Source organism: Sciurus vulgaris (assembly GCF_902686455.1).
Source record: "Sciurus vulgaris genome assembly, chromosome: 8".
Lineage (NCBI taxonomy): Eukaryota > Metazoa > Chordata > Mammalia > Rodentia > Sciuridae > Sciurus > Sciurus vulgaris.
In genome coordinates, this window is record NC_136468.1 from 62,219,190 (window position 1) to 62,236,927 (window position 17,738).

The following is a 17,738-nucleotide window of genomic DNA, read 5'->3' on the forward strand; positions in this document are numbered from 1 at the left end:
TTCTTAAAAACTGTTCTATGTACAATCCTTATGTCGCAGTAGGTATTTGGTGTGTGGGGGGTGAGGAAGGGGAACATCAAAAAAAATTTTTTTTGTAGCAAAACTTATCAGTCTTTAGAACTCTGGAGGATCTAGTAAACTATTTATTTCCAAATTTGTTTGACCAAACATTTCCCTGGTCTTCAAATACCTAATCTTGAATAAGAGTGTTCAGTGGAAAAAAAATAGAAAATGCTGAGTCTGCATTACTAACAAGAATGTTCTTATAAAGATAAGAGATAATGCTATTTTTCTACATTATAGTAATAAAATATTTTTATTGAATTCTCCCACTTTCAACAATGATTTCTTTGTTGATATGAATATAACAAATTCCCCAGGGTAAATATTACAATTATAAGTGAATGATCTCTTAATGTAATTGTCTTTTTTAAACATTTTCACATCTTACTTTCTCCCCCCAAACTGAGTGTGTGCCTATTATATAAGAGATTCTATCTTGTGCTTGGGACACAATTGTGAACAAGGTGACATAGCTATTTCCTGTGAAAGGTTTATTTGTCGGGAAAAAAATTAGAAACTAATTACCTCTCTATTAAATGTACTTAATATGATAGTAAAATAAACATAATTTTAAGATAGATTTAATGTGCTTTTAGTCCCTTTTTTTTTGTCCCCAAATTATTGTAACTTCATTTAAAATTAAAGGTTGATTGGTTATTTGACTATTTACTATTTGAGTTCCTCATTGTAAAAAAGACTGTACGAAAGAAAAAAAGTCATATGAAAATTTCATTTAGAACTTTTGATTGTTAGTCTCTGCTCAAACATCCCTCCCCTACGAATAGAACATAGCTTCACCAATACTGCAACATCTTTGCCCTTCCAAGTTTTAATTATTATATTTGTGTAGCATGATCTGATGTTTTATGATTCAAACTATGAAATAAAATTAGAAATGTTATTGTCAAATGTAAAATTAGAAATGTTAATACAGGATTTAATGTAATTGAGGAAAATAATGTCGGATCTAGTCCCTTAAGGAAATGCAGATCTGGTGGAATAAGAATTTTTTAAAGAAATAAAGAAAAAATATTTATAAGAATAAAGCAGATTATTCAGAGATGAACTGTTTAGAGGTGGTTTTGCAACCTGGTAAAGCCTATATTTTCAGAAATAACTCTTTATGATTATTCCATGAAAGCCAAATATGAGGACAACCATGCTCTGTCACAGTTTTTAAAAACAGAAAAACTATACCAAAAGGGTCCATCTGCTTTACTTTGTTCAAGAAATTAGAACACATTTGAAATTGTAATTTAAATTTTGTTAAACCTATTCTACTTATTTTTAAAGTTTAAGATTCCTTTTTGCCAAAATTGGTCAAACTGTTTATCAGTATTTAGTTTAGATTCCACCCTCCCCCCCCACCCCTGGTTTTTTATGAGAACTCTGTCGAGATCCTTTTCATTTCCAGGCAGTTTCAGGTAATGAGGATTTCTAACACCGGTATTCTCCTAGTTTAAACAGACATCTAAAAGTTCCCATTCAAGTTTTGAGCCCTGTTTTCTCAGTGAGGTACTGGTTCTAGTTTTGGAAATTGGAGCTAGCTGACTTATTCTGTTCCTCAGATTGTTAAAATATCAAAGCTTTCAGTTTTAATAGAATGACTTTGACTCTGAATACTCTGTTTTTGCTACCAGAGTCACAAAAGCAATGAGTCTCTGTGGCAGGTGCAATAATGATCCCCCAAAAATGTCCATGTTTTCATCCTTGGAAACAGTGACTATGTTAATTTTACATGGTAACTGTGATTTTGACAATTGGATTTAAATTTAGGATTTTAAATAGGAAGATTATCCTGGATTATGTAGGTGAGTCCAGTGCAATCACAAGCAAAGACACTTGGCCGGCCATCCCAAACCAGGGCTGTTTTTCAATGAGACTTTTTTCAAATTCAGCAAAAGTGTTCACTTAAGAAGCTATAATAAACGCTCTATACTTTCTAATTAAATGTTATCCCTCTTGTCCATGAGTCTTTGGCAAAAATGCCTTTCTGCTTACTGTCAAGGACAGTCAGGAAGCATTTGACCTGTTAAGGAAAACTGCCTTTAGGAGCTGAAAAAGAGAAGGAAACAGATTTCTCTCCTGAAGTCTCAAGATAATGTGAAGTTATCAGGGAGAACATTCGGTCTTTGGTTTTGGGGGATTGGCTTATTTCACTTAATATGATATTCTCCAATTCCATCCATATTTTCCCTGATAAATGGATGATGATACATAATGGGGGTATGGAGTAAGAGAAGAATGGAGGAACTTCAGATTACGTAGAGGGAAATGAGATGGGGAGGGGGTAGGAGTATGAAAGATGGTGGAATGAGACAGTCATCATTACCCCATGTACATGTATGATTACACAAATGGTGTGAATCTACATTGTGTACAACCATAGAAATGAAAAGTTGTATCCCATTTGTGTACAATGATTCAAAATGCAGTCAGCAAAAATAAAAACTAAAAATAAATCACATACACAAAAAGATAATGCGAAGTGCTATGGACCTGTTTCAGACTTCTACCTTATAGAATTTAAAAGAATAAAATTTGTTTCACTTTAAGTCACTAATTTTGTGGTAATTAGTTACAGTAGCACTAGGGAACAATTAAGAGTATAATTTGGAACTTTTGCTTTCTACTTGGATGAAAACTCACCCTGCCAGTTCTTTTCAGTAGGAAGTGGCAAGGAACAGAGAATTGCTTGCCTTCTCTACCCATCAGTTCACAAGTCTTTTCCTCCATGAGACCTGAAATCGGTACCTGGGCTCTGGTATCAGCCTGCTTTTACTTACAGTGACTTCAGGTCCTCTCTGAACATGCAGTGGGATGGAAACACTGGGACAACAGAGGTATATCGCAACTGTTCTGGGACAGGTGGTTACCCTTCTTACGTTTCTACCACAGTACTCACTTCTTTTTGCTTTTGATCACAGTTAACTGCTTACATTACCTGTCTCCTCATCTTTGCTTCATCTCTATTCTTTACAATATGTTCATGATCATCTTTGCCATCACTCTCATGAAAATCGTAACAACTAAAATTTCCATCAGCATATTGGCAGTCACATGATGTATCTTACAGAAACAGCTCATTTAATCCTTGCAACAGCTACAGGAAGATGACCCTAATGTTACCCTCACTTTATAGAGAACTTTTAAGGCATGCAGAGGTCAAGTTGCTCAAGGTCACACAATAGGAGGTGGCAGGGCCGAGGTTCTGTTTCAAACAGACTGGTTATCCCTATTTTGTCCCAAATAGAACTTTTCATCAAGTGCTAAGCATTCTTGTGAAATGCAAAGGATACCTTGGTTCACATATTTACACACCTAATCCTAAATATTAGTGGAGAAAAGGGCACAACCAATAATGCCAGCAGAATAGTTTGTGGTCTATCCAAAACCCCGTGGCAAACTATTAAAAAAAAAAAAAGATATTCACAGAAGTGTTGTCCTTGGTCTTTTCAGATCTAAATTAAAATTACTAGAACTGATTTAGGGAAATATGAGTTATTGGAGGAAACACATACCTTTTAAAGTTGCTTTTTGATTAGAGCTTAACCACAGTGTCTATAAGTGGAGCTGGCAGCTGTGTTCCCCTTAACAGGTCAAATGCTTCCTGACTGTCCTTGACAGTAAACTGAAAGGGCATTTTTGCCAAGGATTTGTGGACAAGAGGGATAACATTTAATTAGAAAAGAGCATTTATATGGCTTCTTAAGTGAACACTTTTGCTAAATTTGAAAAAAGTCACGTTGAAAAACAGCCCTGGGTTGGGACTGCCCGCCAAGTATTTTTGCTATTTAGCAAACAGAATAACATTGATTTTGATTATCCACACACTTATGCCAAGAGAAATCACAGGTCTAAAAGATAAAGTTGAGCTCTAAGAAGTAAAGTTACAGCATTGATGGTACTTCTTTTCCAGGGAATTTCTACTTCTCATGTGATGTATTCTACTTCTTATGATGTGTTTAAACAAAGGTAAGTGCATTCTACTAATTTAATGATATGAGGGGTAAAAAATAGTGAAATTACTTAAGTGATGACAACACTTGCATAAATATGAGCATGATTTGAGAAAAAAGGTGATTTTTTCAAACATTAGATCCTTTGATATAAAATGACTATAAATTTAATTGAATCTTAAGGCCTTTAATGGATAAATTGCTGAATAAAATGAAAACAAAGTTAATATAAAATCTCTTTTTCATAACTGTTAATCATTTGGTACTTCCAAACTTGAAGAAAACATTTTTTCTAAAATGTCCTATTTCAACTAATTATAAACAAAATTCACATATTATAGTTGAGTTTTATTTGAGGCACATCTTGTAAGGTTGAAAATCACAATTATTCTTACAGGAGCATCTATCTACCTAAGTATATACACATATAAATACTAACTGTCCCATTAAACTAATAAACTCAAATTATGAGATGTTTGAGAATCTAGTAAGCGTCAATTATGCAGTTTAGCAAATATGATTTTATTCACCCTTCAAAAGCAAACCATTTGCAGTCTTCCGTCTTTATCAAAAAACATACTATGCCTCTAAGGCCTAGGAGTATTTGGTAACTCTGTCCTGTTTTCAGGTTCTGCAGACTCTCTCATTCCTGTCCTTCTCCACAGCTCCTGGGAACTGCTCTTTGTGAAAAACATTTGGAAGCTTTGTTCATGCATGACTACTTTCAGTCCAGTCCTGTGGGAGGTGGAGAGGAAGAAAGGAATTTGGCTGAGGGAAACAAAACATATTAAGAAAACAAAACAGGACATAATAACAGCACTTTAAAAAAACAATACTAATCTTGTGATTTGGCTAAAGAGCACGAAGAGATAGGTTTGTAAAGTAGAACTTAGTAACTTTCCAGTACCCCATGGGTCTACTCTTACTGTATTAAAATACTAAAAATTTCAAAACTCACTTCTAGAATATAGATTTTTGAAAATAGATTTTCAAATGTGCATTTGTCTCTTCTATTTCAGTTGACATATTTGGAGTGAAAAAAGGGATTCCTTTTTCCTTGCAGTAAAGGCCATCCATAGAACCAAAAAATAGCACTGAAAACTGGAATCCAACTCTCCATTTGGGTCCGCCCCTTTCTGAGGGAGTCACTAAAGTAGTGATTTATTCAAGGCACCAAGACCCAAATCTCCCACATTCAAATTTTGGCTTTTAATCTACCGTGTTCCCCCTAAAATGTGGGAACTTTTCCATGAAATGGAAATAACATTTGTTGTGGGAGGGAAAAAAAAAAAGTATTCCCCTTTTCAAATGGAAATACCATTCAAAGTACAGGAATAATTATATTCTTCCTGTAGTCACATTAAAAAATGTGAAAAGAAACAGGTGAGTCAAGCCCAGTGGTGTATGCTTGCCATCCCAGAGGCTTGGGAGGCTGAGTCAGGAGAATCTAAGTTCAAAGCTAGCCTTAGCAACTTAGCAAGGCCCTTAGGAACTTAGCAAGACCCTGTCTTAAAAAAAAAAGGGGGGTGGGGCTGGGAATGTGGCTCAGTGGTTGAGTGCCTCTGAGTTCAATCCCTGGCACCAAAATAAATAAATATATGCATAAATAAATAAATAAGGCAGGTAGAATTTAAAATGTTTAACTAATTCAATATTATCAAAAATACTATCAGCTCAACATGTGCAGTTTTGTTTTTGGTTTTTCTTTTCTGTACAAGTCTTTAAACTCTTGTGTGTATTTCACACTAGAACATCAAGTGCTCTATATAGCCATGTGTGGTAGTGGCTGCTGTTGAGTACAGCTCCAGTGTTGCTGAAACAGATGGTTAACACCTATTAATTTCTTTACTGCAGGACTTTTCACAGTCATTGACATGTTCATGTGCATCATGCATACTTATTTACATCTGCTCAAGCGATACAACTGGACTTATACTAAACCATGTAGCAATCTTAAGAAAAGCTCCTTTATGTACTGGACTTTGAGACTAACAAATTACTTACATTTCTGTATTTTACTTGTCTCTGCCACTTTCTAGGTAGCCAACATTGGGCAATATATTAATCTCTCTTAAATTTGTCCCTTTACCTGGAAAATGGAAAATTTACTGACACTGTAGCACTACTGTGATAAATAAATGAGAGCATTATAGATAAGCCAGAAAAGTACCTGGCACACATACGCACAGAATGAATGTATTATGCATGCATTTTTATCAATATATCAATATATTAAAGACACCAGAAGGGATAGAGTACCTATACTATATTTAAATCTATGAGTTTAGAGTTGTGAATGAATTCTCTTTTACTGTCAAAATTTCAAGGGACTTTGGAACTATGTTGTTTCAAATCTGCACCTAGAAGCTTCAGGTGTAGTACATCAGAGATGGGTCTTAGAGAAGAAAGGGCACATTTGCTCCATGCTTTCCACTCTAACTTCAGTCAGAAAAACTCTGAGACAAAGTTTCCATTTGTAAGAAAAGATTCAGTTAAAATTAACTTATAATCTGTAATAGAGAATTTAAGGATGAAGTAGAATGTACACCCAAGTTTTAAACAAAAGGTTCTATTTATTAAAGGTAGACTGCCTTTGAAGTAGGTTGCTAGGAAAACTGGTCACTTATGGAATGGTAATTACTCATATTTCTAAGTGAGGGAAACATCTACTATTACAGTGGAGTACTGCAAAGCAAGTCCTGTGCAAATCACCTTAGTGAATCTGTTGCTGGTATAGTCCACATTCTACAAAACTGACAATTCAACACTATTTAATTAAATAAAAATTAAAGGCAGAGTTGTTTTAAAGTAGTTTTGACTTGTCTTTTTTTTTTTTTTTTTGATTTTCAAAAGTGGGGCAAGGATCACATTCTATGAAGTTTCCACAAAAATCATTACAATTCAAGACTGCGTAACAGAAAATTCCAGGTAATGTCTGATCTTCACAGTGATTTTGAAGACTAGCTTCACAGTGAAATTGCACAAACATTTGCCAATGTAGTAAAAATTAACTGCAAAACGACAGATCTCATTTAACAAAAACAGAAAATCCTGGTAAGATAGAGAGTACACACATAGTGTTTGCACAGGTATAAAATTTTATGAATCCCTTTATCTGTTTTTTTACTACTTCAACAGAATACTGGGAATGGGTGATATAGAATGGAGACTTACTTCTTACAGTTCTGGAGGCTGGGAAGTCCAGTGTCAAGGTGCTGGCATGACATGGTCAGGTGCTGGAGCTCATGTGTCATTTTTTCTTCTTATAAAGCACTAATCCCACCATGGGGGCCCCACCCTCATGACCTCATCTGACCCTACTTACCTCCCAGAGGCCCTGCATTCAAATATCATCCACATTTGAATTTGGGGATTGGTTTTCAGAACAAGAACTTTTGGTAACATATTCAAATCATAGGACCCTTCCTAGGGAAGGAAGTTGGGAAAAGAAGTTTATTTAGTGTCTTTAGTGTCTCAGGGTTCCCCTCTATGTACCTTCTTTTAAGTGATGCACTATAGTAGCGCTCAGGAAGAAACAGCACATTTGTTTATTAAAAGTGGCTAAAATAGTCCCTGCCTAGACTGGTCTTCTATGCATGTTTTCCTCAACAGTTATCTCATTTAAAATCTATTACAATGCATTCTTAATCAAAAGAATGATCTCTTTGCAAAATGACAGGGTTTCATCCCCTTTATAGACAGAGACCCAGGAGGAAGGGAAAAAAAATTCAAAGAGGCTAGAAATACTTGACCTTATGCATAGTGTTTGAGAAGATTTATACTGGGGCTGTTCCAGTCAAGCATTCTCAGCTCTGTCCTGGACAACCACAGCCAATTCCTGTCTATGCGTTTTTGGGTGTCTCTAACTTGATGAAATGTGTTTCATAACTTCTAATGTAACTAAAAAAATCCAAGTAAATAAAAGAAATCACAACAAACACCAAAGTGAGCAGTTATTGGTTAAGGAAAAAATGCCTGGGAAACAGGCCAATGGAGTTGTGAAATATAAAACTCTTGATATAAATGCATTTTAACTGTTAAGACAGGGTTTTGAAGTGTAACTAAGAAAATTTCCCAAACTAACATTAAAATAACAGTTCTCCTGTAGTTATGGTTACCTTAAAATTAGAGACGCATCCTAAAGTTGATGCATTTTTCTCTTATTCACGTTCCAGTATCAATACCAATGTGAGACACTCCACAGTTTTAACTAAAGATGAAGTATGATAGCTATTTTGTTTTTGAGGCATTTCATCCAAAACGCGTATCAATAACTATCTTAGTAAATACTGATATATCAAAGGTATTGTAAGATCAAATATTCTTTATAATTACCAAGAACAAAATGCATTGACAGTGTATACCACAAGCCCTGCTCACTTCTAAGTGCTGAACGTGCACTGTGAAACACGGACAACAACCAGTAAGATGAATGGTCTATTCAAGCCTATTTTTCTCAGATGATGAAAAGAGGTAGAGTATGATTAAATAACCTGCTTGGGGTTCAATGACTGAGAGACTAGCACCAGGATTTGAATCCACACTGGGTGCTGGAGCCTAGGATTTTCACCATCACTTTCTACACTACTCCAAAATGGAGACTAAGAAATGATCATGCTAATACCTGTAATACTGATCAGCTAATACCTGTAATACTGATCACATTATTCAATGTATTCATTATGCAAGGCACCAAGGATAGTTTCACAGACAAAAAAAGGTTATAAAAATGCATATAACTGTGCCCTCAAGTACCTTAAAATCGAATGGATGTTAAGATAACACAAACAGCTTTGATATGACATATAATAGGTACCATTTTTTTAAAGGTAAAAATGTATTATAGTTCAGAGGAACTCTGAAGGGCTCAGTGGGTTAGATGAAAGATCATATGTACATTTTCCGGAAAAAAGAAGCATTCTTTGGAGTCCTCTGACAGATACGTAGGTAGAAGGCCTAAGTTTGAAACCTTCATCATGCTCAAGCTAACCTCTCTGAACCTCTTGGATCTATCTCACAATTATCGTCAGCATTCAATAAGAACATATGCATTCTATCCAACACTTTTAGTATGAGACTAAATGTGATTGAATTAGATCAAGCATAAAAAGTAGTTTTTCAGAAAGGTACTACAGTGAAGGGAATTGTAGACATCACAAGAACTTTAGGGGCTTTAGGAATGAAAACTGGGGCTTTCTTTTTTTTAATAGCTTTAAAAAATCACTTTATTTTTAAGAGCACTATGAAGAACAAAAGAGAGAAGATGACATAGAGATTTCTCATGTACACCTGCCCCACACATGCACAACCTCTCCCATTATCAATATGCCCATGAGAGTGGTATGTTTGTTATACCTGATGAGCCAAGGGAAATTAAAAACAAATTGGGACTCTGATTGACTCAGTTTAGGTCACATGCTTAATGATGGGGGACTTGGACTAATCAGGCCTGCATGTACAGCTAGGGAACTGAAAAATGTGACTGGCAACCCTACACAGAGAACCAAGTAGTTCTCAAAAGGACAGAACAGATGCCAGTGAAATCTAAAGAGGTATCAACAAACAAAAGTGCTGGTGAATAATATAATACTATGAACAGACATGAATGAAAACTTCATATGCACCAGGCAGTTTCAAAATACGTAACATGTATCACGTAGTATAATCCTTAGAGGAGAGCCTTGGCAATGAACAGAGCAGTACTTGGACGTAGTACAGGAGGAGAGTGGGGAGTAGTGAAGCGGGCTCAGATGATGAAGAGCTCTGACTGGTAGGCCATGATATATTTCATTTTACTGACATGTCAGAGCCAATGCAGGTGACTGCACAGAGTAAAGAATAGCCAGAGCTCTTCATTAACTAACCTGAGTTAAAAGAGAAAGATGTGGGATATGGGAATGGGAATTTAATCAGTATGTTACCTCAAGTGGAAGTTCAGTGAAAACCTGAATTCGAGAGGCTGCTATGGAAATGGAAAGCAGAAAAAACAAATTAAAAAAACCCCAAACATAAAGAGATGCCCTGAGGGTGTGCCCCCAAGTGACTAAGGATCTCTCACTGGGCCCCAGCTTTCAGGGATTCTACCACCTCCCAAAAGCACTGTTCAGGGGACCATACCTTTAAGGATAGACCTTTGGGGGACATCCAATATCCAAACAGCCATAGCAAAAATGTCAGAATGAAAGGGGAGAACTGGGTTCAAGGGAGAATGATGATGAATTTAGTTCAGGGCACCCTGAGCAGGAGCAGGTGATGAATTCTCAGAAGAGGTATTCAAGCAGGTAATCCCAAACCTGGCATTTTACTACCATAGGAGAACAAGTGGGGCAGGAAACTCAAGCTTTTGAAATAGAATTGCAAAAAGAGCTTTGTGAAAGAAGAAATAAATATACCGTACAATGATACTTAAATTCTAGTTCATATTGGGTTTAGCCAACAGGTTTGTAAAATTTTAAAAATTTAGATTTATTAGGATTTATTAGTAACACAATCACAGAGAATAAAGTTCAAGAATTCATCAATGATGGTCACCAGTATGTGCTTCTTTGTGGCTTTTTAAACCATATTCCTCATCATTCAAATTTATTCATAATATAAATTTCATATATAGCTTCACAATGTGGATCTTACAGATCTTCCATCAGTAAAATTAATGAAAACATATCTTTCATGAAAGGCACATAAAGAATCTAAACTAACACATTTAAGGAATTTTGATAACTTTGAATTTCTTTACATCACAAAGAAAGAAATAAATCCCCCAATGAAACAGATATGAATGTAGTTCGTGTTTACCCATACACACACATATACACATACTTCAACAAACAAACTTGAACGAAATGGTGACACATAACTAAACTCAGAAACCACTTACCGGCAAAGTTTACCAAAAGACTTAATCTTTCAGGATGAGTTTAAAAACAAGAGAAATGGGGCAGGGAGTGCTGTTCATTTTGTTAAAACAAGGTCTCAGAGACACCTTGTAAATAACCTTAAAAAAATGATTCTATCAATGTTCAATATCTAGCTGATATATAACACTTATTGGACCAGACACACAATCACTGATTCTGTTAAATACTATTACTCATTTTTCCAAGTGTTATTGTCCATTTAATTGTCAGAAATAACAGAATAATTTAAAAAGAAAAAAATATAAATTTAAACAACTAAAGGGAATTTGGATATACTAAGGAAAAAAAAGTTATTTTAACATAGTGTTATAATTGGAAACTACTTACATGTATGAATTTAAAGCTTACATAAAATATCAGCAATAGAATATTCAAAGATCTTTCATGTTATCCTGCAAACAAGAAACTATTATGTATGCTAAGTACAAGGGATTTCCCAAAGGAAATACACAAATGAATGTCTCAAAATTCATTATGCTAATTTTTTTTACCCACAAAAATGCTCTCAACATCTACCTAAACTTAGTTATAAATAAAAATGTACTTATTTAAAGTGTATAAAATTAATCTGGCATCACCTTTAAGGTAATGCATGAATACTATCCAGATATTAAAATTCAAAGTGAAAACAAACCAACTGAATAAAAATTACATGTTTATAAGTCTAAGATAGTATATCCTCAAAAATCTAAAGTTTTTGTTTTCAAACTAAATATAATGTAGAATCAGAGCATCATGCACTCATTAAATAAAAGAACAATTGAAACGCATACATATTGAAATAATTGATCCAAAGGCAGGTATACTCATCCTTTTAAAGAACGTTTCAATAAAACACATTAGATTTAAAGAACAAATCATGTTATTAAAATAGTCTGTGCAATGTTCATACAAATAACATTTTTATGAATACAAGTATACATATAATCAAGATAAAGGGCTGTGACATGTTCTAATATCAATTATTGTACCTAAAAATTTATAGGACATGAACATAAATAACGCTTTTTGAAACTGGCAAACATAGTAAAAGTCTGTCGTTCAGTACAAGGTACTTAATATTAATGTTATTTCCAAAGCCATCACACTAGAATTATAAGTTGCCACTCTTTAAACCTAAAAGTAATGTGGGAAATTAAAGTTATAAATACATTGTACATACATTTGCATATTTACACTTACACAGAAATCAATACACTAGAGCCCAGCTTTAACACTGTCCTTCATTTTCACATTCAGGACCATCTTTCACAATTAAAAAAGGTCCTTCTGTTACTTTCAGCTAAAGAAACAAAACAGAACCACTTTGGTCAGATCCCAGATGCATCTGCTATATACTACATTCTGTGTTGCTGCAAGACTCTAGTCTAGAGAGATCCATACATAAGTACTCATTTGGTTTGAAAATGCATGTTACTATTAACTGCAAAACTTAGAAGAGACCACAATCTTTTAGATTATTTTTTATGATGACATCTGTTACAGCATCAAAAACAAACTGCACGTTCTTAGTATCTGTGGCACATGTGAAGTGGGTGTATATTTCCTTTGTGTCCTTTCTTTTATTGAGGTCTTCAAACTGACATTGAATATATGCAGCTGCTTCTTCATATGTATTTGATCCTGAGATGGGAAAAGCAAAGGATACAAAAAGTTAAAAGTACTTATACTACTAAGCAAAATGGACCTTAAAATATAAAACGTGTGACTCCGTAGCTGCATTTTGCCCTACAGAATGAGAGAAAGGATTTCTTCTAAATGAAAAACAACCGAGTTAACTACCTTTAAAGACTATAAATTAGTCCTTAAAACTAAAATCTCCTTTGCACAGTATTTTTTTTTTTTTTTTTTTTTTTTTTTGCAGTACTAGGGATTGAACCCAGGACCTTGTGCTTGCAAGGCAAGCACTCTACCAACTGAGCTATATCTCCAGGCCCCTGCACAGTATTCATGTTTGTTGTGGTCTTTGTTCTAACCTCAATCTCCAAATACCAGATCTTCTTTTTATTCTTATCCTCTATCACCTGCACCCCAAAGTGAACCACTTCGGTGCCTGATGGTGGCATGCTGTTGCAGTTCTAGTCTAGTAGCAGATCAATAATGCTGGGTGAATGCTGATCAGCTTTTTCTACTTTATTTCCTATTTACACATGAACTAGCATTTATCATTCTTGTTTATTCAAAAATTGTACAAGCAGGTACAATGTAGCTTAAGGCTACATGATTACAAATAATGAATGACGCACTTCTACTTTCAGGTTACTGACTAAAGACTTCAAAGTACAAACACTTCAGAAATTGGTTGGCAGTACCTAATGAAAACTGCACACATACTCTAACCCAGCAAGTCAGGTTTTACTATATACTTGATGCAATTACATGTACATGTTCATTAGAAGACATATGGAAAATATTAACAGTGGTACTAAAGTTCATCAACTGTAGCCAGCTAAAAAATTCTGGTATATTCATACAACAGGCAAGAGATGAGAACAAAATGCCACAGGAACACACAGTAACACAGAACCTTCTTAATCTTCTTAATATTTCGTTCAACAAAAGAAGCCAGAAACAAAAACAGTACATACTGTGTGATACAACAAATGTTTGAATAATATTAAAAATACACAGAAGAGACAAAAGGCAAGATAATGATTACTCTGTGGTTGGAAGGAGTGGGAGGGAGGTGCTTGATTAGTTAAGGTTGGGAGGAGGCACGATAGGTCTCCTGTGATCCTGGAAATGCTCTCCTGAATGGAGTGGTGGATGTTCCTTCTCCACTTTTCACTCTGCATGTTCACTTTAAAAAACTCAATGCTTCACTTGTGCTGAGAGTGTATGTCTATATGCATAACAGTACTGTAATAAAATATATTAATGAATACAAGATGATATATAAAAGAGTTGTGTAAAATGTTCCTTTGAATACATTATTAAAAACCCTCTTTAGTAGTAATAATCCAAGATTATATGTCTGGCTTTCAAGGTCCTCTGCTACCCAGTCTATTCTAGAATGCTATTCTGAGGCCTGTTAGTCCCCATGGGAGGCTCCCTTTGTATCAGAAGGACCCAATATACAAACTGCCCCCTGTGTTGCTGAAGGTTTTCCTCTGCATTGTCCTGCACCACCTGATTTCTCCAACCAGCTCAGCTTTCAGGTTGCTCACAATTGGCACTCCATATAACTTCAGAATTATCCCAATTCCTATGGGCTCTGTATCACTAAAAATCCCTAGACGATGGAAAAACTCTATTTCAGTTTCCGTTACACTGCTTTACAGGGCCTCAAATACTTTTTTTCAGCATTAGGGCGCCTAAACTAGAATGTGAACACTTCAAGGATAAGCATCAGATTCTACAGCTTCCTAAGCTCCTTGCATGTCTTACATGAGCCTTGTAAATTCAACATGACAAAGGCCAAGATGCTGGGCTTAGGGAACTCATTATATAAGGGACAAAGACATAGTAAAACTACTGTCTTTGAAGAAGTTTACATTTGAATTCTGATGTTCCTAGTAGATAATCGTATATTTCAACAACTCGATTTTTATCTTATTAAATCATAATGAAGTTATTGCTCCGAAATTCTGAAGCAATGAACAGTGTCTTGTTGGACAAGGAAGTTAATGTGACCCCTAAATTAAAAATATGTTTTGGAATAGTTTACAGTGAGTGCTCATTTGCTATAAATATTCAAGGAAACTGGTTAAATTACTATACCCCAAGAGTTACAAGTTACAGGATTGAACCAATAAGCACATTCCTTAATCTGATTTTAAATCTTAAGGATAGGACAGCAAAGTGTATGTGTCAAGGTGATACATATTTTCAAACAATGTGATGGAATTTTCCTGAACAAAGATGAGTATACAAAAAAACTTTTAAGAATGGAGAACTGAGAAGTTGATGACATAATCAAAAGGGAAAGAAGGAAATCTGAGTAAAAATATGAGCTTGGTTTGCGTTTCAGGTGCTAAGAAACCTAAGAGGGCACCCAGCAGTTGGTAATGCAAGCCTGAGGCTCCAGAGAGAAATTCAGGTCGACAAGAACATGTCAGAGAATAAATATGTCTGTGAAAGGGCAGAGTGCTGAGGGACTGCAGGGCTGCAGATGAAATCCGGTGGAATGGCAACAGACAGGAAAAAAAGGCAGAGGAAGAGAGCACAAGAGCAAGCAGACTACAGATAAAATGAGGGTGTGGTTTGGGGGCCAGCCAGGCTTATTCCATAGGAAGCAATGGCCGTAAGAACCGAGAGCTGAGGTTGAAGCAAGTGGCAACTGAATCAATACGTAGGGCGTGCAATGTAGATTTTAAATTATAATCTTAACACTGGAGATATGAAATAATGATCTAATATTATTTATGGGCAAAGATTCTGAGATCAGGAATTCTAATTTGACAATATAAGCAATAATTCCTGAACACACTGTACACCTGGCAAGGAAAGGGCTAACAAGTACATTCTTGGTTGCTGTGAAGTTCCTACAGGCAAATAATATTTACAGACTAATTTCGATACTCTGGTTTTTATGAATTCGTACAAAACAGCTACTTCATCATAAAAAATGATAAAAAATAAACCAAAAAAATATGTTCAAGTAAGGGAAAACTGAGAACCTTGTTTCTGGATTACTCCAATCTTGGAATTTGAACAAAGAGTAATTTTACTCTTAATAAGCACTAAAAATCTTTCTGAATAAGGTCACTTAGGATACTGTGACTTGCAAAAGTTTTTAAGCAAGTTACTGTATGAAATTATTGTGAATTAAAGTATAACTTCACAGTAGACAGGGCTATAATAATGAGTAGCATTTCCCTTTTGCTTCCACAGAGAATTTAATTAAATGTAGCCTAGTTATTAATAGTCTGGATGCAGGAGAGCAATCAACTTGGGTCTGAAACTGGACTCTATGGTTTTTGTTAAGCTCAAGCGTTCACACCTCTATGAGTAGGGCGATCCAAGTACTGATACACAGGATCACCTAACGTCCCCTGGAAATGGCAGTCAGTGACAGTACACTTATTAATTATTATTAAGATGAACTAAAATTTTGTTCATAATGAAACAAGTTCTTGAGATTTCTTTTTTAAGCAGGAAAGACTAGATAAGGGTAAGTAACTAAACTCCTCAGAATATTTTGATTTAGAGATCATTTAAGTCAGTTGTAGCTATACTTTTTTGCTATTAAGGTATAGAGTGTTCTTTACTAAACTAAAATCTTACTCAGAAGTGCAATGTGTAAAACAAATGAAAACTGAGTTACTCTGTAACAAAGGAGCTGTAAGTTGGTGTGTGGGGGAGGATAAATAGTTCTATTCCCAGGGTGCACTCCTGAGAGCAGGCTAAGAAGAGCTAGACTAGACTCAAAACAATGTAGATCCTAATTCCTGGTTTTACAGATGGTGCACTGAAACCATAGATAAATTATAAGTCTTGTTCAAGGTCAAGGAGCTAATTTTGAAAAAGCTAGGATTGCACTTTTATTTTTTTCACTCGCAGTCCATGTCCCAGAGTAGTAAAATTAAAGCATCATTAACAGTCTCATTATCAAACTTTAGACTTCTTAAGAAATCTTCTCTGATGAGAAGAGTTAGCTGTCTCACTATTTCCTTCATTTTTCTCCTTACAAGAATGCCCATGTTCCTTCTTAGTGGCATGGTGCACAGCTCTTGTCTGTTTATGACAATCAGACAGGGAGCAGAGACATGTTTTATTTAAGTGCATACCACAATACCTCTCTTGGGATCTGTTTCCTGGATGAACAAACCAATATTTTAACTCTATGAAGACTTGCAGTCATCATTGAAAATTATCTATCCATCTGCTTTTCCATAAAATGAACACATTGTTTTCAGTAATCTCTTCCACATCTTGGGCTCAAATGCAGTTTGATAAATAATATCCTCTAAAGGCATAAGAGCTATCAAAAGTTGAGAGATTTAAATCAACTGAAATCTTGCCTTAGGGGAAGCTTTACTTAGAAATACATGACCTGTTAAGTTATTCAAAGAAAAGCAAAATACCTGCATATTCTGGATAGCATATAGTGAGGGGGCTCTTTTTGATTTTTTCTTCAAAGAGATCCTTCTTGTTTAGAAACAGTATAATGGATGTATCCGTAAACCACTTGTTGTTACATATGCTGTCGAACAATTTCATGCTTTCATGCATTCGATTCTACAATAGAAAATAAAATTGTTTTCACTAATATAAAATCAAGTTTTCACTAATAGCAAGGACCTTGATGACTGTTTTCAGAAATCAGTGTTCAATAAAACAGAACTTCTTAATTGAAACACAGATAACACTCTACAAAAATGCATTTCTGCCATTTTAAGTACACTTTGATGTTAGCTAAGATGAGTGTCTCATGGATTTTTGCACTCAATAATTACTTGCTGAGTGTTGTGAGTCCTGTGCTATGCCTGGGAACCTCCTGTGCAGGATGTTACAATAATCTGATGCCCAACAGTGAACATCTGATAAAAAATCCAAGATGGCAGGGCTCATCTAAGTTTTCATTAAGAGGTAAGTGGGGCTTTTAAAGATTAATAAATTTAACAAACTGACAGTCTAAAGAAAGGAGATTTCCAATTCTTGTTTCCTGCCTTTCCAGGGTCTGTATTCAAAGGGAGCACTGAGATATTTTATAGTGCTGAAATGAAGGAAAGTATGGTGTTGCACTTTAATTGTATATACTTGCTTTTAAAAACACTGACACTCCTATCTCTTTTTTTCGACTTTGCATTAAAGATAATTTAAAATGACAGTTTAAATTATTAGTCTATTTCTATTT

General features: G+C 35.1%; 1 protein-coding gene across 1 annotated transcript in view; it reads right to left on the reverse strand.

Annotated features, from left to right (window-relative positions):
- Positions 1-10,460: 10,460 nt before the first annotated feature.
- The window catches only part of GNAI1 (G protein subunit alpha i1), an 82,491-nt gene continuing 75,213 nt past the window's right edge, over positions 10,461-17,738 (reverse strand). The window contains exons 7-8 of the mRNA XM_079150573.1: positions 16,966-17,119; positions 10,461-12,562 (exon numbers count right to left, since the gene is read on the reverse strand). Coding sequence (XP_079006699.1) covers positions 12,372-12,562; positions 16,966-17,119 — 345 coding nt within the window. The 3' untranslated portion in view covers positions 10,461-12,371. The remainder of the gene's footprint in view (positions 12,563-16,965; positions 17,120-17,738) is intronic.